This window comes from Muscardinus avellanarius (genome assembly GCF_963383645.1).
Source record: "Muscardinus avellanarius genome assembly, chromosome: 6".
NCBI classification, from domain to species: Eukaryota; Metazoa; Chordata; class Mammalia; order Rodentia; family Gliridae; genus Muscardinus; species Muscardinus avellanarius.
In genome coordinates this window covers 94,433,710-94,459,467 of record NC_137791.1, presented here as the reverse complement: position 1 = coordinate 94,459,467, position 25,758 = coordinate 94,433,710, and the positions used below count along the sequence as shown (strand labels likewise).

Genomic DNA, 25,758 nt, shown 5'->3' with positions numbered 1-25,758 from the left:
TTTCTGAAAAAAAGATAACGGGCTGGGGGTAGAGCACTTGCTTAGTGTGTGAGGCCCCTGGGTTTGATCCCGAGATCCGACCCCCCACACACACACACAGAGGAAAAGAAAACTAGATAATAGATTTAAGTTTTCCAAAAAACTTGTCTTTTAAATTTATTAATGTCAAGAGTAATGTATGACTATTTTTTTTTTTACAAAATTTTAAAATGAAGTTACCTGTGATCTAGAAACAGAAACTTCCATTCTAAACTATGTCTAGATGTAAACTCTTCATTGGGTTCTTCAACAGTACACATTTCCTATAAATAAATAAAGTTTAGAAATACTTTGCTGTTTCCTTAGAAAAATCCTAAATATTTTTAGCTATAAAAGTCATTATTAGATAACGTTTACCTAAACAAATTTGTAACACATTTTAATTTTCTAGTACTAAAGATGTGGCTGGCTAGGAATGTAGCTCAGCAGTAAAGCATTAACACAGTAAGCAGGAGTCCTGCATTTAATCACAGCAAAAATAAAAATTTTAAATGTGGCAATAAATAACACTGGAATGCAGGCTTCTTATTCTACATATTTTCCATCCACTCACATGCCTAAAGCCCTAATTCTGAATTCACTCTCTTGAATTATACATCTGTGTATGTCTGAATGTCCCCATACATCTCAAACTCAGTATGCCGTAAAATGAACTAAAAACCTTACTCCTCATTCCCAGGTACAACATTTTCCAACTCATACCCATGTAGTGGCTGAGTCTGAAAATCTTAAGTTATAGTCTTTCATTTTTACCTTTCAAAATTTAAATGGATACTACTAAATCCTTTCAATTTTACCTTCTAGGTATTCAAAACATGGATTCCATCCATCCGTTTTCAGTAATTTAGTGTCGTACTCTGCCATCACTGATTCACCTGACTGCACTATCACCTCACCAGTCTCTTTGTTTTTCAAGTTGTCTTCTACCCCGGAGTCCTGATCATCCTAATACTCAAGTTGCAGAGGGTCTCAATAAGTAGTTAAGGCTGTCCACAAACTGCAATCCTCCTGTCTCAGCCTCCCAAGTACTGGGATTACAAGCATGAGCCACCATGTTCAGCTCTCTGTGAATTTTTTTAAACTTACTTCTCACTATCACTACCCCTGTTAGATACACAAACCTTAGATATGGTTATATCTACCAAAGTACTACAAACCTACTTCTGTGTCCTTAAATGACCTTTTGAACATAATAGTTAAGAGCTGGGGCTTTGAAAGAAAAAGAATAAGAAGTCCCAGGTTTCATCATGTGATAGATGAGACTTTGGGCAATTTTCTAAGCCTCAGGTTCCCGAGTATAAAATACAAAATGAGCCGGGTGTGGTGGCGCACGCTTGTAATCCCCGTGCTTGGGAGGCAGAGACAGGAGGATCACACAGATTTGAAGCCAGCCATGATGGCTTAAGAGACCCCGTTTCAAACAAAACAAAACAAAACAAAAGTATAAAATAGGTCTGGGTGTGTAGCCCAGAGGTAGAAGGGCTTCCAGGAACCCTAGTAGCACACACAAAAAAAGAGACCCTGTTTCCAAATAAAATTATAAAAAATAGGTATGGGAGTATACCCCGGAGGTAGAAGGTTTTCCAGGAACCCCAGTATCACCAAAAAAAAAAAAAAAAAAAGAGGATCATAATAGTATCTGCCTCATAAGACTGTTATAAGAATATAAAAATTAAGTGGGATAATGTATATATAGTGTATATAGTGTATATATAGTACAGAGCATGTAATAAATACTTGAATTTAGTCATTGCTATTACTTCTTAAGATCCAAACAAACAGCATAAAACTGGTTTAAGATTTTCTGTTAACTCAAGGCCAGGTGTGGTAGTGCACATTTGTAATCCCAGCATTAGGGAGGCTAAGACAGGAGGATTGTGGTTCGCAGACAGCCTCAGCTACTTAGTGAGGCCCTCCACAACTCAGTGAGACCCTGTTTCAAAATAAAGAATAAAAAATTGGGCAGGGAGTGTAGCTCGGAGGTCAAATGCCTCTGGGTTCCATCCCCAGACCTGCACAAAAAAAAAAAAAAAAAAAAAGAATAAAAAATAGGGCTGGGGTATAGCTCAGAGGTAGAACGCTCCTGGGTTCCATACCCAGTACTGTAAAACAAACAACAACAACAACAAAAAAAAACCCAGTTAGATTTTCTGTTAATACTACACCATGGTGACTCCCAAATTTTAAATTTTTGCCTGGTTTCTTCTTTGAAGTATTTCCCTTGCCCATTTTCCAACTAATCATCTGCTTCTTGAACACAGGAAGTAAAACACTAAGTTTTAAAATTTGAAAGGTACATTATATGCAGTAAAAGCCATTTATACACTTCAAAGAAAAATTTTAAGAATATTAACTAAATTACCTAGATTTTTTTAGACTTTCTCCTTTAATGTAGATAGTAAACTATACACAAAAGCACCTTAAGATTTTGTGCAAAAATAGTACAATAATATATATCCACTGTTTAATAGCAAAGGATATATACTAAACACCATTTACCATTACCATTAATTTAGTGAACATTTTTGTAACTTAAAAATATGACCATGCATATTTTATGACTAATGACCACCACTACTTCAGTGTTTGCAGAAAGTTTCAGTCATTCTGGAGAGAACAACAACAACAAAAATTATGTAAAGACAATTCTCACAGTATAAACTGAAATCCTCTTTGAGTAATTAAAATTAGAAACATACCTTGATGAATTGAGGTGTAGCCAACCTGACAGTAGCTACAAAACAAACTCTATCTTCGTAAGAAGGCCTATGTGTGCGTTGTATAGTTCCTTCAAAACCATTATGTGCTGAAGTAGATACTAAAATAGTAAAGAAATATGTATCAGCAGTTATTCCAGTAAAACCTAGCTGCTACTGATATTCAAAAATTTATGTCAAAGATCTTAAGAGAAATACCAAGTTAAAATACATTGTAAGAAAAGGATGTCAACTCACCGTTATTTAAAGATTTGAAATTTCCTATGAATCTCACATACTCATACGTAGATGGCTCCTTTGGGTCTATTGTTCCTCGAAGCATATGGCAACAGAATTCTAATTGATTTTTTGCTGAAATAAATGATTAAAAATCATTTATCTGTGATATGTCACATGAAGTAGATTATAAAAGTTGTATTATAAGTTCATATCCATTTTCTCCAATAGAAGTCTTCAAAGAAATCTTATTTAGTCCGCAAAAGTAGAGTAACTTTAGAAGACCTTATCTTGTACAACTTGTTTCTTCATTTTTACCTGTCCTTCTCATTCTTCACCTCAGCTTCAATAAAAAGTTCTGCTTTCCATTCTAAAGTGAATTGTTTCCACCTCTACCTTGAACATACTTTCCTATCATCTCTAGGACTACAGCCAGACCATGCTACTTACTTTCCTTTAGCACCTACAAGATTTTCTTCTTTGTGTTCTTTCTATACTTTGAAAGGTCTTCCATCTACAAAAAGGGGGAGAGTTCTTCATGCCAATTTTTTAGTATGACAGATCTCCTTCTTTGTCAATATGTATGCGTATCTCCTTCCTTGTCAGTTTCGACGCATTAATTTTCCTTAACTTCATGTCCTGTGGCTTTCATCCTTGCATCCCTACAGTAACTTCTAAAGATTACTAACATCTGTATTATCAACTTTGGTAATTTTTGCTCATTGTCTCCACCTCTTGTTAAAACGGACATTCCTTATACCCATTACATGAAATTGCGCTCCTATCCTACTCACTCTCTTCTGTGAATCAATCTTTAAGTTGGGAGCTTTCACAAGGTTCTTTCGATCATCATCTTTAGAGATCCCTTCTAAACTGACTGGTCTTGGAAAGTGTATTAGCTGCTATAGTTCTCTCCCAGCCTCTAACATTTTATATAAGATGAAGTCTCATATCACTATTTGCTCTCTGGACCATTTCCACTGATGTTCCATCAGTAATTTAAACTCAAAATATTTATAATTTTTTTTCTTCTAATCCTTCAGCACTACGTATTCTCTTCTTTTCCTTGGGTCCTTACTTTCTGCAGTTTAAATTTGATCAGGTCTTCCATCTTCCTCTTTTTCTTCCTAAGTTGGCTGTCCTCTTTGCCTTATGTAGCTTATTTCCCAAGTCAGAAACCAAATCCCTAGCCCCTCTACATGTTAATTTGGTCTCTCTTCTTCTCATCACAAGTCCCAAACCTAACTAACCTGTCACTGGAACCTGATAAATATTTCACCAAGAAAAGTCATAAATTTTTCCAACTGAAAACTAAGTACTATTAACTCAGTGTAGTCACAAGTTGTCTTGCATCTAGGTAACTGAAACATTTCTTTATTACGCCTCCATACTCCTGCCTCTGACTCACCCTTGCCTCCTACTTAAACTAATACTACTTTCATCCCTCAAGGACTCACCCCCAACAGTGCACTCAAGGACAAGTAAGTTTTCTTCATTCACTATATCAAGCTTATGCTTTTATATCATTATGGTAACAGATGGTTTTATCATCTAACTCAACAAGTTCAAAAATCTATCATCTTCCCCAATCCCTACCCAACTTGGTCATCAGTGCCTAAATCAAGTCTATTAGGTTTACCTACCTAATAAAACCATCCAAATCTCCTTCACAGCTCTCCATCATGTTAAAAATAAAACTCCATAGGAGGAAATATTAGGCCCTTTATAATTCTTTTTCTATTTTCTTCTCTAGACCAGATCACATAATCTGTATCATCTCACCTTCATTATGGCCAAAATGATCTACTGAGTTTTCTAAATAATGTCCCCTGTGCTTTAATCCATTTATTTCTTTAGCATGAAGCCCTTTCTTCTGGGAAAGAACTTTTATGTGTCAGCAGTTTAACTATGGGATTAGCAAGCCATTCAATTAAGACTTCTCTCTTATGAAAAGTACTATGCCTATCCTTACCTCTGATCTTGAAAGCAGAAGCCTGGAGTCTACCTTTCTGTCACAGGCTTTGATTCAGTTCTCCAGCCAACTCTGCCCTTGTGAGGATCTCCAAAGCCAACTCCTCCTCCTTTGTCCTCTTGCTGCTCTCTCAGGGTCCGTCCTAACTTTCTAATTATTCTCTCCTTGCTCTCTCTATATTTAAGCTATGTCATTCAATCCATTATTTAAAACACTATTTACAGGCACACAACTGGTTTCTGAATCTATTAGATTCAGCCTAAATCTTTCTCATAAGTAGCAGAGTTAGAGTGGCCTATTGGTCAATGACATGCAAATTTGACTATAAACAATTCAACAGTCTTTTAATAACTTCTGGTCTCTAGCTTATCTCAGCTTCACCCGAAAAGCTATCCATTCTTGTCAAAGATACATACATATAAACATACATATATGTATATGTGTAAATATATGTATCACAGTGCTTATTACACTACAGCATTTGAAGATTTAAATACAAAGAAACTCTAAGATGACTGACGTCATGATTACCAGATGAGGCAAAATTTTTAAAGCATAAAATTAAGATTAAAGAAGATATATAATAACTGATAGTCAAATACAGTGATATTAACAATTTGGGATTTTACAGGGCATAGCAGAATAAAGAAAGAGTTGCTCTGGGTCAGTTTGATTTGTCCAATGAACCTGGTAGAAATTTCTGATTATTCTCTAATATTTTGTGATTCTTGATAGCAGAGAATGTTTTCCCCTATTTTGGCACTCTTTGTGGTAAAGTATAAATTACTGGCACATTAAATATCTAAGATTGCCTAACTTAGTTGGTACATAATGTTTTAAATTTTAAAATAAACATAGAATTTTCCCCATAAGTTGAGTGCCCAGATTGTTAATAATGAGGAAAATGAGTGTTTAATTTTCAGTCACTATATACAATATGATTTCATTTAAAACTTAAAAAGATACTGCCAAGTTCCAATTTTGTGTAAAATAGTTATATGGCATAACTGTGGTTAGATTTATTGTAACAAACAAGATGAGATTTCAGTAAACTCTGGAACAGATTTCAGGCTTTTATTTGAACATAATTTCATTATGTATTTTTTGATATTTAAAAAGCATCTAATAGGGAATATGGAACATACTGTATTTTAATTTAGTTAAATATGTCTGTTTCATAAACTTGCAAAAATAAAGAATAAGGCTATCAGATATAACATCTGAGTTTCTACTTAACAGCTACTACTTACATTTTAAGTATTCAGGGGTTAAAGAATCACTTTCCAGCAGATGGGTAGAGAGTATTTTATAAAACTCTGAATGTTCCCCCTCTGGGATAAAATTAAATATACTTTGATCCACAAGATCAGACTGAAAAAGAAAAATTTTTAAATAAAACATTTAATGACTCAAGAGGCATTTATTTTAAAATTGTATAATCACTATCAAACAACAGAAGAGCATATGATTAACTTTTAATTATCTGTGAAAAACTGGTCTAAAGACTATAGCTTAAGAAAACAAAATTGAAGCCAGGCATGTCTCCCAGTACTTGGAATGCTGAGATAGTCACAGGTTCACAGCCAGCCTCAGCAACTTAATGAGACTCTCAGCAACTTAGTGAGATTCTGTTTCCAAATAAAATAGAAAGTAGGTCTAGGGGTGATGCCCAGTAGTAAAAAGGCCCTGGTTTACACCCCAGCAAAAAAAAAAAAAAAAAAAAAAAAAAGAGAAAGTTGGAAGGTCAACATTACCTTCTGGATTCTGATATCAATGTCATCAGATTCATGATCAAGATGACCTTGAAAGCCTGATAAATTATTTGCAAAGCTGAGTTTCACCAAATGCGAACATTTTTAAGATACAATAGGACTAAGAATTAATTAGAAAGATCTTAAGCTACAAGACAAAGCTTTACCATTTATTCAAATCTGTATCAAATGATGGTGTCCTTCAGGACTACAAAGGACCAGTGTCTGGCTAAATAAAGAACTGACTTTGGTGTCATTTTATTATTTTATTTTTGGTACTAGGGTTTGAATCCAGTACAATATAAAGGGACTAAGGTTAAATGACCTCTAAAATCCCTCCTGGCACTTTTGTGTATGACTCTATGACAAAAAGCATGAGCAGGAAAAAAATTTCATAAATTTTGTTTCTAATCTCAAGATGAATAAAAGACTTTATGACTGATTAGCTACAAATTAGTTAAAATGTACCTAAATTTCACTATTAATTTTCAAGTATGAGAAAAGTAGTCTCTTTGGCAGAGCTCATAGATTCAGTATTACAATTTTATAATCAAATTTAAAATTTAAGTCACTATTGACCATTTAAAGTGTCAAGTTTTAGCCAGTGGTGGCGGCACATGCCTGTAATCCCAGTACTTGGAAGGCTGAGACAGGAGGATAGCAAACTGGAGGACAGTCTCAGCAACACAGCAAGAATCTTAACCTAGAGAGATTCTGTTTCATAATTAAAATAGGACTGGGGATTTTCGCTCAGATATAGAATGCCCCTGGGTTCAGCCTCCAGTAACAAAAAAATAAAATATAAAGAAACAATTTTAATTTTTCAAAAAAAAAACCTTAATTATAAATACCATAGCCTAATTTAGGGACTGTATAAATGGTTCTTCCCTTCTATAGTCAAAATTCTCTTTTAGACAAAAAGATATACATACTAAAATACAAAAAAAGGGATATCACTGTTTTTAAACCTTATGTTAGCTAAGCAACTCTTACAGGTCTTTTGTTCTTTACGTTTTTTGGTGCATTACAGTCTTACATCATAATGTACTTCACAGTGGTAGAGACGTACCTGTACCCAGCACCTGGTGGACTTTCCCTTGGCTCCCTCCCCATTCCTCATACAGGGTATCAATATTGACATTGATATTCTCACATATGTATATAATGTTGATATAAGTAATTCATTCACTGATCTCCCTCTCCCCTCACCCCCTTGTTTCACTCAAGTCTTTCCTCCATTATCTGATGTCCTTTACACCCTAGCTTCTGCTTATGAGAGAAAGCATATGGCCCTTTCTGTGACTGGAGTCTCACCTAGCATAATGTTCTCTAGCTCCACCCAGAACTGGAGAAGATCTTTGCCAGCTATTCCTCTGACAGGGGACTGATATCTAGAATATACAACATACTGAAAAGAACAAAAAGAAACTAATAACCCAATCACAACATGGGCAACTCAACACATACTACATAAAAGAAGATACAAATGGCCACTAAATAAATGAAAAAGCGTTCTTCATCACTAGTATTCAGGGAGATGCAAATTAAAACTACCCTGAGATATCATCTAACCCCAATTAAAATGGCAACCAACAAGAAGTCAAACAACAATAGATGTTGGCAAGAATGTGGGGAAACGGAAACTCTTGTACAATGCTGGTTAGTGATGCCACTATGAAGATTAGTGTGGAGAGTCCTCAGAATACTGGGATGGAGTCACCATACGAGCCAGCTATATAACTCCTGGCTACCTTTCCAAAGCGACTGAAATCAGAATATAGTGATAAATGCATATCTATGTTTATAGCAGCATCATTCACAATAGCCAAGTCATGGAATCAGCCTGGGTGTCCATCAACAGAGGAATGGATTACAATATTATGGGATATACATACAATGGAATTCTGCTCAGCAATAAGAACAAAATTATGTCATTTTCAGTTTAATTATTAATGACAACACAAAACAAAATAACATTTTCTTTTTATATCAGATCCCAAACAGGGCTAATTTTCTCATAGTAAGATTGTGATTATGTTTTCTAGCCATCAAAAAACAATTCAGAAACATCAATAATGTGAAAGTACCCAAGGTAAGTAAGTGGAGAGCAGTGAAATTTTAAATAAAGCACTCTATCATTCATTATAGATAAAATAAATGCAGTGGATCAGCACAATCTCCCTTGCTCAAAAATTCACCTACCAAATTTACATTCTTTGGATAACACAACCAAAATCTAGAAGATTTTAATAAGAGAGGAACCAGAGTCTGGGGGCATTGGGGGCATTTGGGAACGCTCTGTACTATTTTCTCAATTTTTCTATAAACCTCAAATGTGTTCTAATATTAAAAGAAAAACACAAAAGGGAATGCGAAGAGGTAGGTGTGTGTGTGTGTGTGTGTGTGTGTGTGTGTGTGTGTGTGTGTAAAACAATCAAATAACTGATCTCAATTAAAACTGTCATGTTTGTCTATTTCAAAATATAGCTATCCCTCAATATAGATCTGCTACCAGTGCAATATTAGGGAGAGATTTTAAAAGACAGCTATGTCAAATGTCCTACTCATTATCATCCACTCAATAAATAATCACTGAGTGCCTCTCTAAAAACCAGCCAGAACTCCTATGGATACAGAGATAAAGGTTCCTGACCTTAAGAATCTTACAGCTACCTTAACTATCAAAATAAAATGATAGTTCCTTGTGTCATGGTAGTTATTTTATTTTTATATATTTTTTTGGTATTGGAGATTGAATACTGTGAGTATTCTCCTTCCTAGCCATATCCCCAGCCCTTTTGTTTTTTATTTTGAAAAAGAGTCTCAGTAAGTTGGTGAGGCCGGACTTGAGCCTGTGATCCTCCTGTGTCTCAACCTCCCAAGTACTGTGATTACAGACATGAGCCACCGTGCCCAGCTAGAAGCAAGCTATTCCTTCTTTCTTTGTTGGTGGTGCTGGGATTGAACCCAGGGGCATTCTAACTCTGAGCTATACATCAGCCCTATTTTATTTTTTACTTGAAAACAGTCCTCCTAAGTTGATGCAAGCCTCATTGAGTTACTGAGGCTAGTTTCAAAGCTGCGATCCTCCTGTCTCAGCCTCTCAAGTGATGAGATTACAGGCATGTGTCACCATACCTGGCAAAAATGGGCTTTTCAAAAATGTAAACACACTGCAAATGATGCTCTGATTATGACTAAATAAAAACTATTTGGGTACATAAATGAAAGAAAAACCAAGACAATTACATATGGTTAAATAGCATATAATTACAGTTATTCTCAATTTTGTATATCATATCTTAGTCCTATAAAGGAATTCTTTTTTGTGTTTTCTTGCTATCTAAATATTATTTAAAAAATAAGTGTTGCCAACCCAGGTGTGCTGGTGCACGCTTGTAACCCCAGTACTTGGGAGGATAAGACAGGAGGATGGCAGGTTTGTAGCCAGCCTCAGCTACTAAGTGAGGCCCTTTCCAACTTAGTGAGAACCTGTTTCAAAATAAAGAATAAAAAATAGGACTAGGGGTGTAGCTCAGAGGTAGAATGCTCAGAAAATCTCCTTACTCTTTCTGTCTGCACAAGCCAGCTTACTTGTATCTTGCTATAATTCATGCTTTGCTCTCAGATCATTATTTGAATATTGGTCTTATCACCTATTTGAGTTTACTTTCTAAAGGAAGGCCCCAGGAAAGCAGTTAAGTCAAGTTACTTTCTGTGGGAACCAGAGAAATCAGTTTATTACTCACTACCTGGCTGTAAGTGTTGAATCCACTCTCTTATGAAGTAGCAGAGTAACCAAAGGAAAAAAAAATGCTTTTTAAATAGCTCTTAAAAGAGACATTTGCCGAGCAGTTTATCTACATTGCTACAAATTTTTTAAAAGTACATTAAAAGGATTTTACAATTATTATTATTAATATTTATACCACAAGACCCACCTTAAATAAGAACTTAACAAAAAAACCCTGCAAATTCATTTTATTTTATTTTATTTTGGTGGTACTGGGGTTCCTGGAAGCCCTTCTACCTCCGGGCTATGCTCCCAGACCTATTTTTATACTTTTTTTATTTGGAAACAGAGTCTCTTAAAGCCAGTGCGGCTGGCTTCGAACCTGCGCGATCCTCCTGTCTCCGCCTCCCAAGCATGGGAATTACAAGTGTGCTCCACCACGCCTGGCTGCAAATTCATTTTAAATACCATCAATTGCAGCAGAATACTTAACAGTGTTTGGCACAGAATACATTTTCAATAAACACATGTTGAATAAAAAAAAAACATAAAACCCACAATTCAGGCATTCACCACCCTAATCAAAATTATACAATGTACTTCTAATTCTTTATATATATAATTCTTTTGGGTCCTACTGATAATGAATATGGCCATTATTATATTATTAATTGAAGTAAAAAATTCTGTATCTACAATTTTTAGTATGTTCTTACAAGTCATTTTTTGAGAAAATTATGAGTTCCCTAGCTACAAGTATCCCAGTAGAAATGGTTAATCTCAAGATATTCTTAGTGTTTGAACATCTTCATGAGATTGATTAAAAGTGGAAACACTGAAAAGTTTAGTATAAGAATAAAAAAGGAAACAGTGGTTAATGGGGCCACTGAATATTAAGTTATTACTACAGATCAGAGTTATGAGCAAAGAGACACTTAAAGCTTTCACCCTTGCCCTTTTACCACTGTTCAACATTGCTCTCCAGGTCCACTTCCTAATGCTTTAAGACACTTTAAAAAGGACACTAAATAGGAGATTGCGTAATTTTTATACTCACTGGTAAATGTTCAAGTAATGAAGTTACACTCTCAGACACATATATTATACTTCCATCTGTCATGATTGCTAAAAAAAAACCATCAAGAGCCTGAAATTAAACATAACGATCAGTTAAATGAAAAGAAAAAAGTATTTCACAGGATATAAATAAATAAATGACAAAGAACTTAATGTGGAAATGTCCAGAATACTGTCAGAAGGCTAGCTTTACCCCTTTATAGCACCTTAACATATGTTTTGTTCATCTTTAAATGTTCCTAGGGGGAAAAATTAATCTCTGGCTATCTTCTGGATAGGTTGTTTCTAAGTAGGGACTCTGTGTCCTGTCTTTATCACTATGTTTATTATTTGATATGACCATTTATACACTTTGGCTTATTTGAAGATGTTAATATCTCCGAAATACACATACCACCAAAAATAATGCCTTGGCCACACAAGAGAACAAATCATTATGATTTTGGATATATTAACAGAAGAGTATGATTGAAGTGTAAAAGATACATGGGGAATAAATTGAAGGGAGTGCTAGGGAAAGTTAGCAAAAAGACTAGGCTGAGGACAAATAATGAAAGGCTTTGAATATCAAGTTAAAACAAAAAGATATAATTCTGTACACATGGAAAACCAAAAGAATTTAGGAGGAGGAGTTGCACTTCAACACAAGTAGCCTGGAGGAAATAATGAAATTAGTAGCAATGAGAAAAGAAAATATTAAGCAAACACTGAGAAATATGGACTTTTTTCAGGAGAGATGTTAGAGCAGGGCATACAAAATGTCACAATAGAGCAATCCAACACTTCATACTTTTCATAATAGAGCAAATCAACACTTCATACTTTTCAAAGTATTTTCATTTGAGAAATTTGGCAGAGGGACAAATGAATAAATGAGATCTTCAAAAGACGGAAGTACACCACAGATGAATCCTTGGGGAAAATGACTTATATACGGGGATGAGGAGAAGAAAAGACCCCCAGAGAAAATCAAGGAGAAGATAGAATATGCTGTCATTAATGAAGTGGATAGAAGCTGGGCATGATGGTACACTCCTAAAATCCCAGAAACTCAGGAGGCTGAGGCAGGAAGATTATAAGTTTTAGAACAGTGTGAGCTAGCCGGGCGTGGTGGCGCACGCTTGTAATACCGTGCTTGGGAGGCAGAGACAGGAGGATCGTGCAGGTTTGAAGCCAGCCGCGTGTGCTGGCTTAGGAGACCCTGTTTCCAAATAAAAAAATATAAAAATAGGTCTGGGAGTGTAGCCCAGAGGTAGAAGGGCTTCCAGGAACCCCAGTACCACCCAAAAACAAAACAAAAAAGAACAGTGTGAGCAATTTAGTGAGGCCCTATCTAAAAATAAAATAAAAAAGAGCTGGGGGTGTAGCCCAGTGGGAATGTTGCCTAGCATGTGTGAAGTCAAGGTTTCAATCTCTAGCAAAAAAAAAAAAAAAAAAAAAGAAAGAAAAGAAAAGAAAAAAAATTGAGTATGACATAGTAGTGAAGAGGAAGAAGGATGGCTTGGTGTCTAATGAGATCAAACAAGACAAGGAATAGGACATGAATTCTGGTTATTTTCCAGAGTTATGTCAAGAGAGGGTCAAGTCAGGCTAACACAAGTTTAGAGTAAATAGATGATCAGAAGACATCATAACCCATTCACTCATGAACTTGATAAGTGAGGAAAAGAGAAAGGAGAACAGTTTTAAGCAGACCAAATATTAAGAGAATGCATTAAAATAACACCAACAGTAAATGAGCAACAAGGACATGAGTAGGCTAAGGAAAAGGAAGATCCAGTGGAGAAGGTTAAAATAATTTCTCATTTAATTAAAGGTGTCTCTCAATGGAGAGTAACCTCTGACAGGAACCATGTATATCATAGTCATCCTTGTATCAAAAGCACTTAACATATGTGTAATACAAGTAAAAAAATATTTGTAGCATATAAGCTATGAAAGCAACCTCTAATTCTAAGCAACTACTGAAGGTACAAAAAAGGTGCCCTCCACTACCTCCTCTGCTATTAGGGGAGAGATCCAGATAGCAAAGAGAATTTTTTAGTAGATTCCTATCTTCTAGAATGACTCGGACAACCCCTTTTGTAGTTAATTGGGAGGGGGGTAGAAATCTTGTAATTTAAATCAACATGAATTACTAGAACTAAAATTATAATTTTTAAAGTCATAACTTCACTTTTAGATCTAAAGCCTCCTTTTTTTCTCTTTCAAAACAGGAAGAAAATAAGCAAAGAAAAGCTTCCCAAAAGCAATCTTTTTTTTTTTTTTTTTAAACGGGTCTGAGGATGGAACCCAGGGGCATTCGACCTCCAAGCTACACCCCCTGACCTATTTTTAATTCTTTAATTTGAAACAGGGTCTCACTAAGTTGTGAAGGGCCTCACTAAGTAGCTGAGGCTGTCCGCGAACCATGGTCCTCCAGTCTCAGCCTCCTGAATGCTGGGATTACAAGCATGCGCCACCATGCCCAGCTCCAAAAGCAATCCTGACATGCAAAAAAACCTCAGGGTCCAAAACTGTTTTGAGTAGAAGGACAAAATTTCCCATGAAGGCAGGTAGTATACCAAAAACTTAAAGAGGCCTTGGGGAGGATAATCAGAGAGATATGGACACATAAGGCAGAAAACATCTTGTTCCAAAGACTGAAGACCTGAAGTTTACCCTCTCCCCACATTGCATAAATTTAAAAAAAGGATTTGCTAGTGAAAACTCTCGTCTTCCTCTTTGAGATCTACCTGACTTACAGTAGCAATTGTTAGTCTGGGAAAAACTGGAATGGAAGTTCTCAAAAAGAGGATAAACACTTCCTGTGGATCTACAGGAAAGATGAGGCTGAAGCAGAGCACTGACCCTCTCTATCCATTACTGTAGAGTCCTGCCAGCTGCCAAAGGGGAAAGACTACATAGTAGGTGATTTAACATAGGGATGATTATGCAGAGAGCGCATCACACTAAACTGTCTTGATTATGCTGCTTACTCCCAGTCCTCCAAAAGTATTAAGAAATATTCCTTAGGCAACAGAGACAAGAGAGAGAGGGACAGGTAGCAATGAGGGGCTGGAGCGAGACAGCCATCACATAAGTTGTAAGTGAAGAAAACTTATTTGTGGGGTACTGAGGATAAAATTCAGGGGCATTCTACCTCTGAGCTACACCCCCAATCCTAGTTTTACTCTTTATTTTGAAACAGGGTCTCACTGAGTTGCAAAGGGCCTCACTAAGTAGCTGAGGCTGTCCGCAAACCATGATCCTCCTGTCTCAGTTTTCCAAATGCTGGGATTACAAGTGTGTGCCACCATGCCTGGCAATAAGTGAATTTTAAGACCCTGGTTCCAAATCTTTCATTAACCAGCTGTCTGACTGTGCACAAGCTACATCTCATAGCATCTTTGTAAAATGAAGAGGCTGAGCTAAATGATCTCATCTCTTCTACTGGCAGTTTTAACATTCCAAAATATGGCCTATAACTGAAATTCTGCTGTCCCAATTACTTATAATTTGATCAGCATGATTAGCCAAGAATACAACACAAATGAACTTCACCCAAATGAAACCAGGTGTATATAAGCTATGAATCAATGTTTTTCATATTCAATCAGCAGATTTGAAAAGATTTTAATTAGGCATGTAAAATCAGATGTGAGCAAACATCTTAACTACAGGGAGTAATATATACACATATAACTTTTATACAATAACAAATTCCTTAACAAAATTAGGAACTATGGTTTGTAAATTAAATATACACCAATTTAAAGAGCTAATTGCTGGTTATAGAGCTAAAAGTTCTTTGCCATGGTTAGCTTTAGTGAAAAAAAATTTGATAAGAGGCAGTATAAAAAGCGGACACTGACAGCATGAGCATGGTGCCTGTAAATTCAGTACTTGGGAGGCTAAAACAGGAAGATCGTAAGTTTGTGGCCAGCTTTAGCTACCTAGTGAGGTCCTCTGCAATTTAGTGAGACACTGTTTTAAGATAAAAATTAAAAATAGGACTAGGGAGTAGCTTGGAGGTAGAATACCCCTGAGTTCAATTCCCAGTACCACAAAAGTAAAAAATAAAATAAAAGATAAAATGGGGTCAGGAGTATAGCTCAGAGGTAGAATGCCCCTGTGGTTCAATCCCCAGTACCAAAAACCAAACAAATAAAAAAGGCTCCCCCAAAACAAGCAGACAAAAAAAAAAGTAAACTTTTGTGGATGGTTATACAAGGTATTAAATTTTGCAAATTAAAGCAAGATGCTGCGGACATAGTGGCACATGCTTGTAATCCCCGCACTTGGGAGGCTGAGACAGAAGGATTGCACAGGTTCAAAGCCAGCCTCAACTACTTATTGAGGCCCTCAGCAACTTAGTGAGACCCTGTTTCCAAATAAAATATAAAAAAGTAGGTCTAGGAGTAGAGCCCGGAGGTAGAACGCCTCTGGGTTCCACCCCCAGTACCACACACACACACACAAAAAAAAAGATGCCTTGAATTGTTTGTTATAAATAATTTTGTTATAAAAGAACTGCTCATTTCCTTTTTTTGTTTTTTGTAGTACTGGGGTTCCTGGAAACCCTTCTACCTCCAGGCTACACTCCCAGACCTATTTTTATATTTTTATTTGGAAACAGGGTCTCCTAAGCCAGTGAGACCGGCTTCAAACCTGCGCCATCCTCCTGTCTCCACCTCCCAAGCGCGGGAATTACAAGCATGCACCACCACGCCTGGCTGCTCATTTCCTTTTGAAAGTTTCTATTTAAATAGAGAACATCTGCCTTTCAATGTATACTTCATTTTTGTATTTTCCAAGTATTTCGTTTACTATTACTTGTTTTTAGGCAAATTTAATTGTTTAAAAAAATACAGTGGATACTCCTACAGACTGAATGTTTGTATACCTTTGAAAAATTCCCATGTTGAAAGCTAATCAGAATGTGATCTCACTTGACAGTGGGGCTTTTGAAAGATGATCAGGGTGAAGCCTTTATAAATGGGATTAGTGTCCTTATAAAAGAGGTCCCAGAGACATAGCTTCTTTGTCCCTGCTACAACCTAAGGTCACAGGAAGGAGGCCATCCCTGAACCAGTAATCAAGAGCTCTCATCAAACATTAGGTCTCCTGGTTCCTTGATCTCTAACTTCCCAGCCTCCAGAAATGTGAATTTTTGTGTTCACAAACTTATCCAGTTTATAGTATTTTGATAAAGCAATTCAAATGGATTAAAACACATTTTGTAATCTTTGTTAGATATAGTTGTCCTAGTCTCAGGTTGAGAACACAATAAGTAGAGGTATTTGACTTTTATTAAGCTTCAAAAAACGTTAAGCCCTACTGAAAATATGAACATTTGGGGCTACTCTACTGCACAATATTTTACACTTACAATACTTAAAATGTACAATATGAATACAGTACATTTACATGGAATTAAGACTTTTTAATATTAATACTTTTACTAAAGTTATACTAAAATTAATCCCACCCTAATATTTCCTTGAGAAAAACAATACTTTCAAAAATTAATTATGGACATACCTCTAACATTAATTGTGTAAACTCTTCATTACTAAGGAATGTAGGCTTCCAGTCCTGTCGAATTTCACTAGCATCTGACTGTGCAGTGATTTCTGTAAATAGATTAACACATTAGTGGCATACTATAACCAGTGGGAGGAATACAAAAATTCTACAAGGCTGCCTTCTCTTTCCCCACTCTAATTAAAAATGAGAATGGTAACATTTATTGGTCTACATATCAGGAACCCAGGTTTTGGTATGATGAAATATTTGAGTTAACATGTGAAGTTAACCTGGTGTTTTATTCATTTTTTCATTGCTATGACCAAAATACTTCACAAGCACAACTTGGAGGGAAGAACACTTATTGGCTCACAGTTTTCCAGGCTTTGAAAGTTTTGGTCTAGCCAGGCATGGTGGCGCACACTTGTAATCCCAGTACTTGGGAAGCTGAGACAGAAGGACTGTGGGTTCATGGCCAGCCTCAAGCTACTTAGTGAGGCCCTCTGCAACTTAATGAGACCTTGTTTCAAAAATAGATTAAAAGTAGGGCTTGGAGATGTAGCTCAGATGTAAAATGCCCCTGGGTTCAATCCCCAGTACTGGAAAAAAAAAAAAAAAAGTTTCAGCCCATTGTTGGCTTTGCTTCAAAACAGAAACTACAGCAGTAGCAGGGTGTTAAGAGCATGGTGGAGGAGGAAAAGTCTCTCATCTCATGGTATAAATCAGAAAGGGCCCAGGGATAGATGTTGTTCCCTAGGCCACACCCCGGTGATCCACCTTCTACAGTCATGTCCTACCTCCAGACCTGGCTGCACTAGCATGTGAGCTCCTCTGGAGAACATTCTATATCCAAACAATAGCATCTTAAATTTGGTCTCTTGGTAATACCACATTTTCCTTCCTAGGGACTTTTGATAACCTTTGTGGCTGATAGGCCAGAAATTGTTCCATGCTTGACACAATTATCAAATGAAAATGAAAACAAGTAGCCTGGTATGATGGCAAATGCTTCTAATGCCAGCCTGTGTGACACAGTCAGACTCTGTCTCAAAAAAATAATAAAAAGGGCTGCAGATGACGTTCAGTGGTAGAGTGTCACTGTTCAATTCCTAGTCCATGAAGAAAAAAAAGGGGGGGGGATAAAGAAATAGATTAAATAAAAATTATTCCCTATATTTTGAAGAAAATGTTCCCTTTTTTCCTTGCCATTCAAATAGTAATATCTAAAGGAAGTCAGCCTAGAGGACAGGGCCCAAGGTCAGTCAGTCTGTCTCTAACATGACCTGAGGCCTGCCTATTGCCAGGCAAAAAGATTCCTTCTCATCTTAGGTGCCTCTGCTTAATCAAGGAGAATGAATTAATACTTTGGAAAAAACTTCATAAAGATATTCCCAGACTAACTTTTCTTAATGTCTTCTTTGTACATATCTTACTGATAGGGAGCTGGTCCATAATCATTACTATTTTGTTTTGCTACATACTTTTAAGAAATTTAGTTATGAGAAAGTTACTCATAAATACTAAATTCTGAACTGATTAGGTAGTAACATGTTTTTTTTTTCCTTCATTTTTAAATGTGAACATTTTACAAAAATCAGGCAGAATAAAAAGTTATGGCATAAGCTATATTCTTTATACTTTATTTTGTAATAAAAATGTAAATTACATTATATATATATATATATATATGAATAGAGTATATTAAATTTTCACCCCAAATCTGGCATATTAGAAATGCCTATAAAAGTTATAAAGTATAGCTAATTCTGAGGCATACAGTCTCCTTTTAAAAATTTATATCAATTATATACATTTAGAGAAAAAAAATTAGGTCTGCAAGCAAATCCATTGAAGTTTAAACTAACAGGCCTATTTTAGAGTGACTAGAATTCCTTTTCAAGCCAGATGTGATGGTGCATGCCTGTAAGTTCAGTTGTTGGAAGGCTGATACAGGAAGATCACAGCTTCAAAGTCAGCCTTAGCAACTTAGCAAGGCTCTCAGTAACCGGCAGAGATCCTTTTTCAAAAATTTAAAAAAGGGCCGGGCGTGGTGGCGCACGCTTGTAATCCCCGCGCTTGGGAGGCAGAGACAGGAGGATCGCGCAGGTTCGAAGCCAGCCCCACGCGCTGGCTTAGGAGACCCTGTTTCCAAATATAAAATGTAAAAAGAGGTCTGGGAGTGTAGCCCGGAGGTAGAAGGGCTTCCAGGAACCCCAGTACCACCAAAAAAAACCCCCCCAAAAAAAAATTAAAAAAAGGGCCATGCGTGGTTGTACACACTTGTAATCCCTGTGCTTGGGAGGCGGAGACAGGAGGACCGCGCAGGTTCAAAGCCAGCCACACTGGCTTAAGAGACCCTGTTTCCAAATAATATATATATATATATAATAGGTCTGGGAGTGTAGCCCGGAGGTAGAAAGGCTTCCAGGAACCCCAGTACCACCAAAAAACAGGGCTGGAGGTGTAGCTCAGAGGCAATGAGTTTAGTTAGAACAGTATTTATAAAGGTAAAATGTAATGACAGTGATGCAATAAAAAAGAGAAACAATTATGACATATTTACAAGAGAATCAATGGAATGCGGTAACTGTGTTATAGTGATAAGGTTGATTGAAAAAAATTCCAAAGTATTCTCATGTTCCAGTACTGGATGATTTAAAAGAAAAAAAGGCATAGAAATGGAAAAGGGCCAGTTAAAAGAAAAGAATGGCTTGACAGAGAAAATGAATTCAGTTTAAGATATACTGCATTTGGGGAGGACATGCAAACAGTAGTAGCTGAAAGTTATATGAAAATATAAGGCTGAAAATTTTTAATCTTTTTAAAGGGGTTCTTTTTTTTGTCATTTTTTGAACCAGGGATCAAACCTAGAGCACCACACCTGCAAAGCAGGTGCTTTGCCACTGAGCTACATCCCAGCCCCTGAAAATTTTTAATCTTAAAAATATAGTTTAAATCAATAAGACCCCAAATTTCAATTCTGCAAATATTTCAACAGTATATATTAAAGTATATTAAAGTAGGATGGAAATAATAAACTGGAGTTCTATATTAGTTAATATAGTTATATATTAAATTATATTCTTAAAATACTTATTTTTGTTATATATATTTTGTTATATAAGTTTTATATGTGTTTCACATCTGGTGCAATGGCACAAAATGGGTTAATAGAGATGTTATAGCTAAAGTGATAAAATTAAATCAAGGAAAAGTAAAGAGAAAGTGAGAGCACAAGGATAAGCGCTTGAGAAATGTCACATTTACAGGGTAGAAAAAGAGGAAAGGCCGGGCACGGTGGCACACGCTTGTAATCCCCGTGCTGGTTTGGAGCCAGCCTCGCTGGCTTAAGAGACCCTGTTTCCACATAAAAAAGTTAAAAAAATAGGTCTAGGAATGTAGCCCGTAGGCAGAAGGGCTTCCAGGAACCCCCAGTACCACCACCCCCCAAAAAAAAAAGAAAAAAAAGAAAAAGAGGAAAGTAGTTTCAATTAGAAAAGGGAAAAGCAAAGCGATTTCATGGAAACCACGGGAAAAGAAAGCTAGTGAAACTTTATTTTTTAGATTTTTATAAATTGAAATAGCTTTTTAACCCTTATTTGATCTGCTTCTTTTCTTCCCTTCAAATACACCCACAACCTTCCAGTACAAACAGGCACCCAACACAGTGAAGTCTCCCTGCTTCTCTTTTGCATATTGCTATTGTCTTGTGAAATGTTTTCTTTACTAAATCTAAAAGAACCAGTTGAAAAACTACTTTTAAGCTTTTCCTGACACATTGTTCCTCTATGTTCCCACTAAAACTTTATAGATTATAAGCAATACATTATAATCCTTTGTATTGTAATTATCTGTTTACAAGTTTATCTCACTTGGCTTGAGTTACTTAAGGGCCAAAAATGCTACCATGCATCATAAGAATCTAGGATATAGTAGATACTAAGTAACTGTTGAATGAAAGAAAGAACATATCAGTACATCTCTTAAAAAGGCAATTGACTTCTCTCAAAAACTGAGACCTTGTTTCAAAATTAAAAAAAAAAAGGGGATGGGAGTATAGCTTGGAGGTACCAAAAAAAAAAAAAAAAAAAGCTGAGGGAGAGGGCAGGGTGTGGTGGTATACAGCTATAATCTCAGCTATTTGAGAGGTTAAGGCAGGAGGAGCAACTTTTTTTGAGGCCAGTATAAGCAACATAGCAAGATTCTCATCTCAAAAAAACAAAACAAAAAACAAAAAACAAAAAAAACTGAGGAAGGATCCAATTTTGCATATTGGTGCCAAGATTCGCTATACTTTAAGGAAGGGTCTATTATAAATACCATTCATTTTAGAAAGTTAAAATTTTACCTTTATGTTTTCGTAAAAAATCAATGCTCTTCTGTAGAACAGTAGATTTGTCCATCTTTCTAGCATTACCAGGAAGCATGGATCCCAATTCTTTAATGAGAACATTAAATTGATCTCTACGTTTCTTTTCAGATTTGTTTCTAGATACTCTGGTGAAAAAAATATAATATGCAATTTTTATACAAGATATTTAATTACACAAATAGTTTGAATACTCAATTTGAACACAGCATAGTAAGTATTTCTATAAAATTGGATGTTAGAAATAGTTATTTCTTTTTTTTTTCTTTCTTTCTTCTTTTTTTTTTTTTTGGTGGTACTGGGGTTACTGGAAGCCCTTCTACCTCCTGGCTACGCCCCCAGACCTATTTTTATACTTTTTTATTTGGAAACAGGGTCTCTTAAGCCAGCGCAGCTGGCTTCGAACCTGTGCAATCCTCCGGTCTCAGCCTCCCAAACACGGGGATTACAAGCGTGCGTCACCACGCCCGGCTCAGAAATAGTTATTTCTTAGGTTGCTAACAATATACCATTAATTTGGGCAATAATTCATCATCTTAAACAGTTCATTACTAAAGAAACTTTTGTATATTAAATGGACAAACACATTTTAATGAAAATACCAATAAGACAAAATTATATTCACACTGCAATTTTTACTCAATTTAATATTCATCAATAGCTATAAACACAAAATTATAAATATTAATGAGATTTACTTTGTTAAAATACATATAATGTATAAATGCAAATTATTAAAAATGTTACTATATAAAATTAGTGGGTAGGAGAAATCTATTAATCTAAGTTATAAATCATAAATAGAAATATAATGTGAAACTCTAACCCCGGGCTTACTCATGTTTATTCTTTTTTTGTACTTCTGAAATTCTGTATTTCAGAAATACAAAGAAAGAATTTTGTTATCTGTCTCTCCATTAGGATGTAGAGCCAAACTTTTCATCTAGGCATTTAGTCATAGCGTCTTAAAACAATAAGCAATCAAAATACATGTGCTAAATAAATAATTATTCTTCTATATGAAGCAGTAATCAGTAAACAAAATGCTCTTGAAACCTGCTCAATTGTTTATAAAGCAATTAATCATTTTATAGTAATTCTAATTAACTGCTCTATGAAGTCAGATTTCCAAATTCAGTTTTTGTTTAATCAAATCATACTTTCCCCAAAAGTCAAAGGATAATTTTACTTAATTTATAAACAGCATATTGGAAAGGATAATTTAATTTATAAATAGCATATTGGTTGTCAAAGCTTTTCCACTTTACTAATATATCTAAATTATCAAAGCAGATAGCTTTTGGAAATTACTAATTTTCTATTTATTTACTACTACACTTATGTATTATTCATTTATTTCACATTAAATACCTTTTTGCTTTGTCCTTATCATCTTCTTCCACCAAGCCATCAAAAATACTACTGTCATCTCTAAAAGAAAAAAGAAAGCGGACAGAGAAAAGTGAGTCTTAGTCTTCACTAAGCAACAACAACACTGAAATGACAGGTGAATCTACACAGTTATATCCTAGGATTTTTCTAAAGTTAGGGAAGCACATAAATCCAAGTTCAGTAAATACTAACTTGCTTTCAAATAAAGTTTAGCTATATCTAATTATTTTTTAAAGTTTCTTATATATGTAAATTTTTAAAGTGTTTATACTTATACAACAACATGCTAAACAGGAACTTAATCTGTTTAAATATCTTGTTTCAAACTTTTAGTAACCAGTGAAAACCTACAGAAAGTCTGTGCATTTGCCACTGAATAAAATTATCCACATGAAATCATTTTTGAAGACACTTTATAAAGTCATAAATTACTCAATCATCACAATATCTAGCATATTAACTTATATTAATATTTCTGGTCCATTTGACAAATACTTATTAGCACTCATGTGCCTGAGTCTATTCTGGATATGGTTACAAAGACATATTGCTGCTCTTTTTCCAACAGTTTATAAGCTTTTATATTAATTCCTTATTTTTATTCCTTTAACTGTATCATTCTATATAAAGCCTATGGCCTTTATAAAGCATCTGTTGGACTCACTATTGAAATCAGTTGCAAATCTTGTTTCATGGAGATCCATGAATAGACTTGGAATTCCACTTAAGAAAAGTTCTGTATTGACACGCATTTTTTTTCTGAGGAGAGAGCCAATAACTTTCATAATACTAAGATATATAAGGAACCCATATTAACAATTGCTGCTTTATGTCTGAACGCAGACATCATCACTAGATGTCATATTATCTACAATGAAAACTGGCAATCATTCAGAAGCCTAATGCCAAAATCAAATTTAATCCACTTGAGGCAGTGAAGAAATACTTCTTCTGAGGAAAAGAGTTCTCAGAGATTTCATCTGTAACTATGGCATAGTCAAAGCCATGGTCATAGTACAGGCAGGCCACTCTAAGGAAATGCCTTGCCTCTCAGGTTCTAGGTTCTGACAGAGTGTACATATATATCTTCACTATATTTAGTTCACAGAAAAGAAAGAAGGCTGCCTTTGGATGTCAATACTTAGTTCTGTGTATAACTATCTGCAAAACTCTTTAAGAATCTCACAGTACAGATCAATCACATAGAACAGATAAAAGGCACTGTAATTTTAGTGTCAAATCAAAACAGGTTAAAATTCCAGCTCATAATGCATGGTAGTACATTCCTGTAATCTCAGTACTTGGGAGGCTGCGATAGCCTCAGCAACTTAGTAAGACTTTCAGCATCTTAGTGAGACCCTGTTTAAAAAAGAAGAACTGAGGTGTAGGCCAAAGGTAGAATGCCCCTGGGTTCCACTCCCAATGCCAAAAAAATAAATAAATAACAATCCAGTTCACCACTTACCAGTGCAAACTCAAAACAAATTTGACCTCCCTGACCTACATCTGTAAAACTTTATGTAACCATTATGAGATTAAATGAAGCGCCCTTGTAATCCCAGCGCTGAGGGAGGCTGAGACAGGAGGATCCCAGTTTCAAAGCCAGCCTCAGCTACTGAGTGAGGCTCTCAGCAACTCAGACTCTGTTTCCAAATAAAGTAAAAAAAAAAAAAAAAAGAAAGAAAAAGAAAGAAAGAAACAAATGCTATCAATTAAATTTTAAGTCAACTGTAAAATGTTAAAATGCAAAAATACCTCACAAAATACACATACATACAACTTAGAATAAAAAAAATAAAGATGTTCATTCTTTTTCAAAGAGTGAGATTTAAAGATTATAAATTCAACTAATGCTCTCAATTACAGCTACCTCTTATCAATAAGTCAAAAATACTAAGATGGCTGAAGAAATGGAATTAGCACCAAGAGATTTTAGAAGGTGCCAAGGAAATACCTGTGACTGTTACAATTTCCTTCAGAGCAGTTTTTGACTAAATCATTCAAAATTATGATTCAAGACCCATTTAAAATATATGCTATATACTACTGATTTGGGATCTTGAAAATAATGATGTTCTTACTTATTATTACTCCATGTGTGTTCAATATAGAAACTGAATGTAATAATGTTTAATCATAAACATCTATTATTTTGATGTAAATATTTTAATAGTGAATTTTGAAATAGCCTTATATAATTCAAAATAAAGAGTTTCTAAGAACATACCTGTCAACAATTGAGCTCATTTTACTACAGCTTACGGTAAACAACATAACATATTACGTTTTCGTCTTGTGGTAGACATTTGTACTTCTCCTTGGGTGAAAAGAAAAATAACGGTCATTAGTTTTATAAAAAATTTACATCTAAAAGCAATCTTGAGAAATAGTATATGTTATCATAGAGATGTCAAATATTTTATTTGTACTGAAGTCTGGAACATTATTTTTAAGCATGCACCTTTGTGCAGAAAACATTTGAAACTTATTTTCTTAAGAAAAGGAATATGGAAAAAATTTATCATGACTCACTTTCTTTGTACTATGAAATGAAATAAAAAGGCCACTCTTAATGTTTATATATATATATATATGACTAACTGTAAATAGGCTCTAGCAACATCATCTAATTGTAAATATTAGTTGAAACACTATGGAAGGCTTTGGGAATACAAAGAAGAAAGTCTCTAAGTAATTATAATAATTATAATTAGAGATATAATGAAGGCATATATTGTGTAATGGCATCATCAGGAAAGGAACAATTAGGTGTGCCCATGAGAATTAGAGAGGAAAGAAAAAATATTCTTAGCAGGGTTGTGGATGTAGCTCAGAGCAGAATGCCCCTGAATTCAATCCCCAGTACCAGACAGACAGATAAACAGATAGACAGACAGACAGACAGACAGACAGACAGACACACACACACACACACACACACACACACACACACACACAGGAGGGAAATAGGAAATATTCTTGAT

At 35.3% G+C, this 25,758-nt stretch overlaps 1 protein-coding gene across 1 annotated transcript in view; it reads right to left on the bottom strand.

Annotated features, from left to right (window-relative positions):
* The window catches only part of CLOCK (clock circadian regulator), a gene marked incomplete at both ends in the record, with an annotated part of 52,747 nt that extends 27,699 nt beyond the window's left edge, over positions 1 to 25,048 (bottom strand). Inside the window, 9 exons of the mRNA XM_080697064.1 lie at positions 220 to 302; positions 2,739 to 2,857; positions 2,994 to 3,107; positions 6,195 to 6,315; positions 11,486 to 11,575; positions 17,029 to 17,120; positions 21,362 to 21,510; positions 22,754 to 22,813; positions 25,002 to 25,048. Coding sequence (XP_080553190.1) covers positions 220 to 302; positions 2,739 to 2,857; positions 2,994 to 3,107; positions 6,195 to 6,315; positions 11,486 to 11,575; positions 17,029 to 17,120; positions 21,362 to 21,510; positions 22,754 to 22,813; positions 25,002 to 25,048 — 875 coding nt within the window. The remainder of the gene's footprint in view (positions 1 to 219; positions 303 to 2,738; positions 2,858 to 2,993; positions 3,108 to 6,194; positions 6,316 to 11,485; positions 11,576 to 17,028; positions 17,121 to 21,361; positions 21,511 to 22,753; positions 22,814 to 25,001) is intronic.
* Between the last annotated feature and the right edge of the window lie 710 nt (positions 25,049 to 25,758).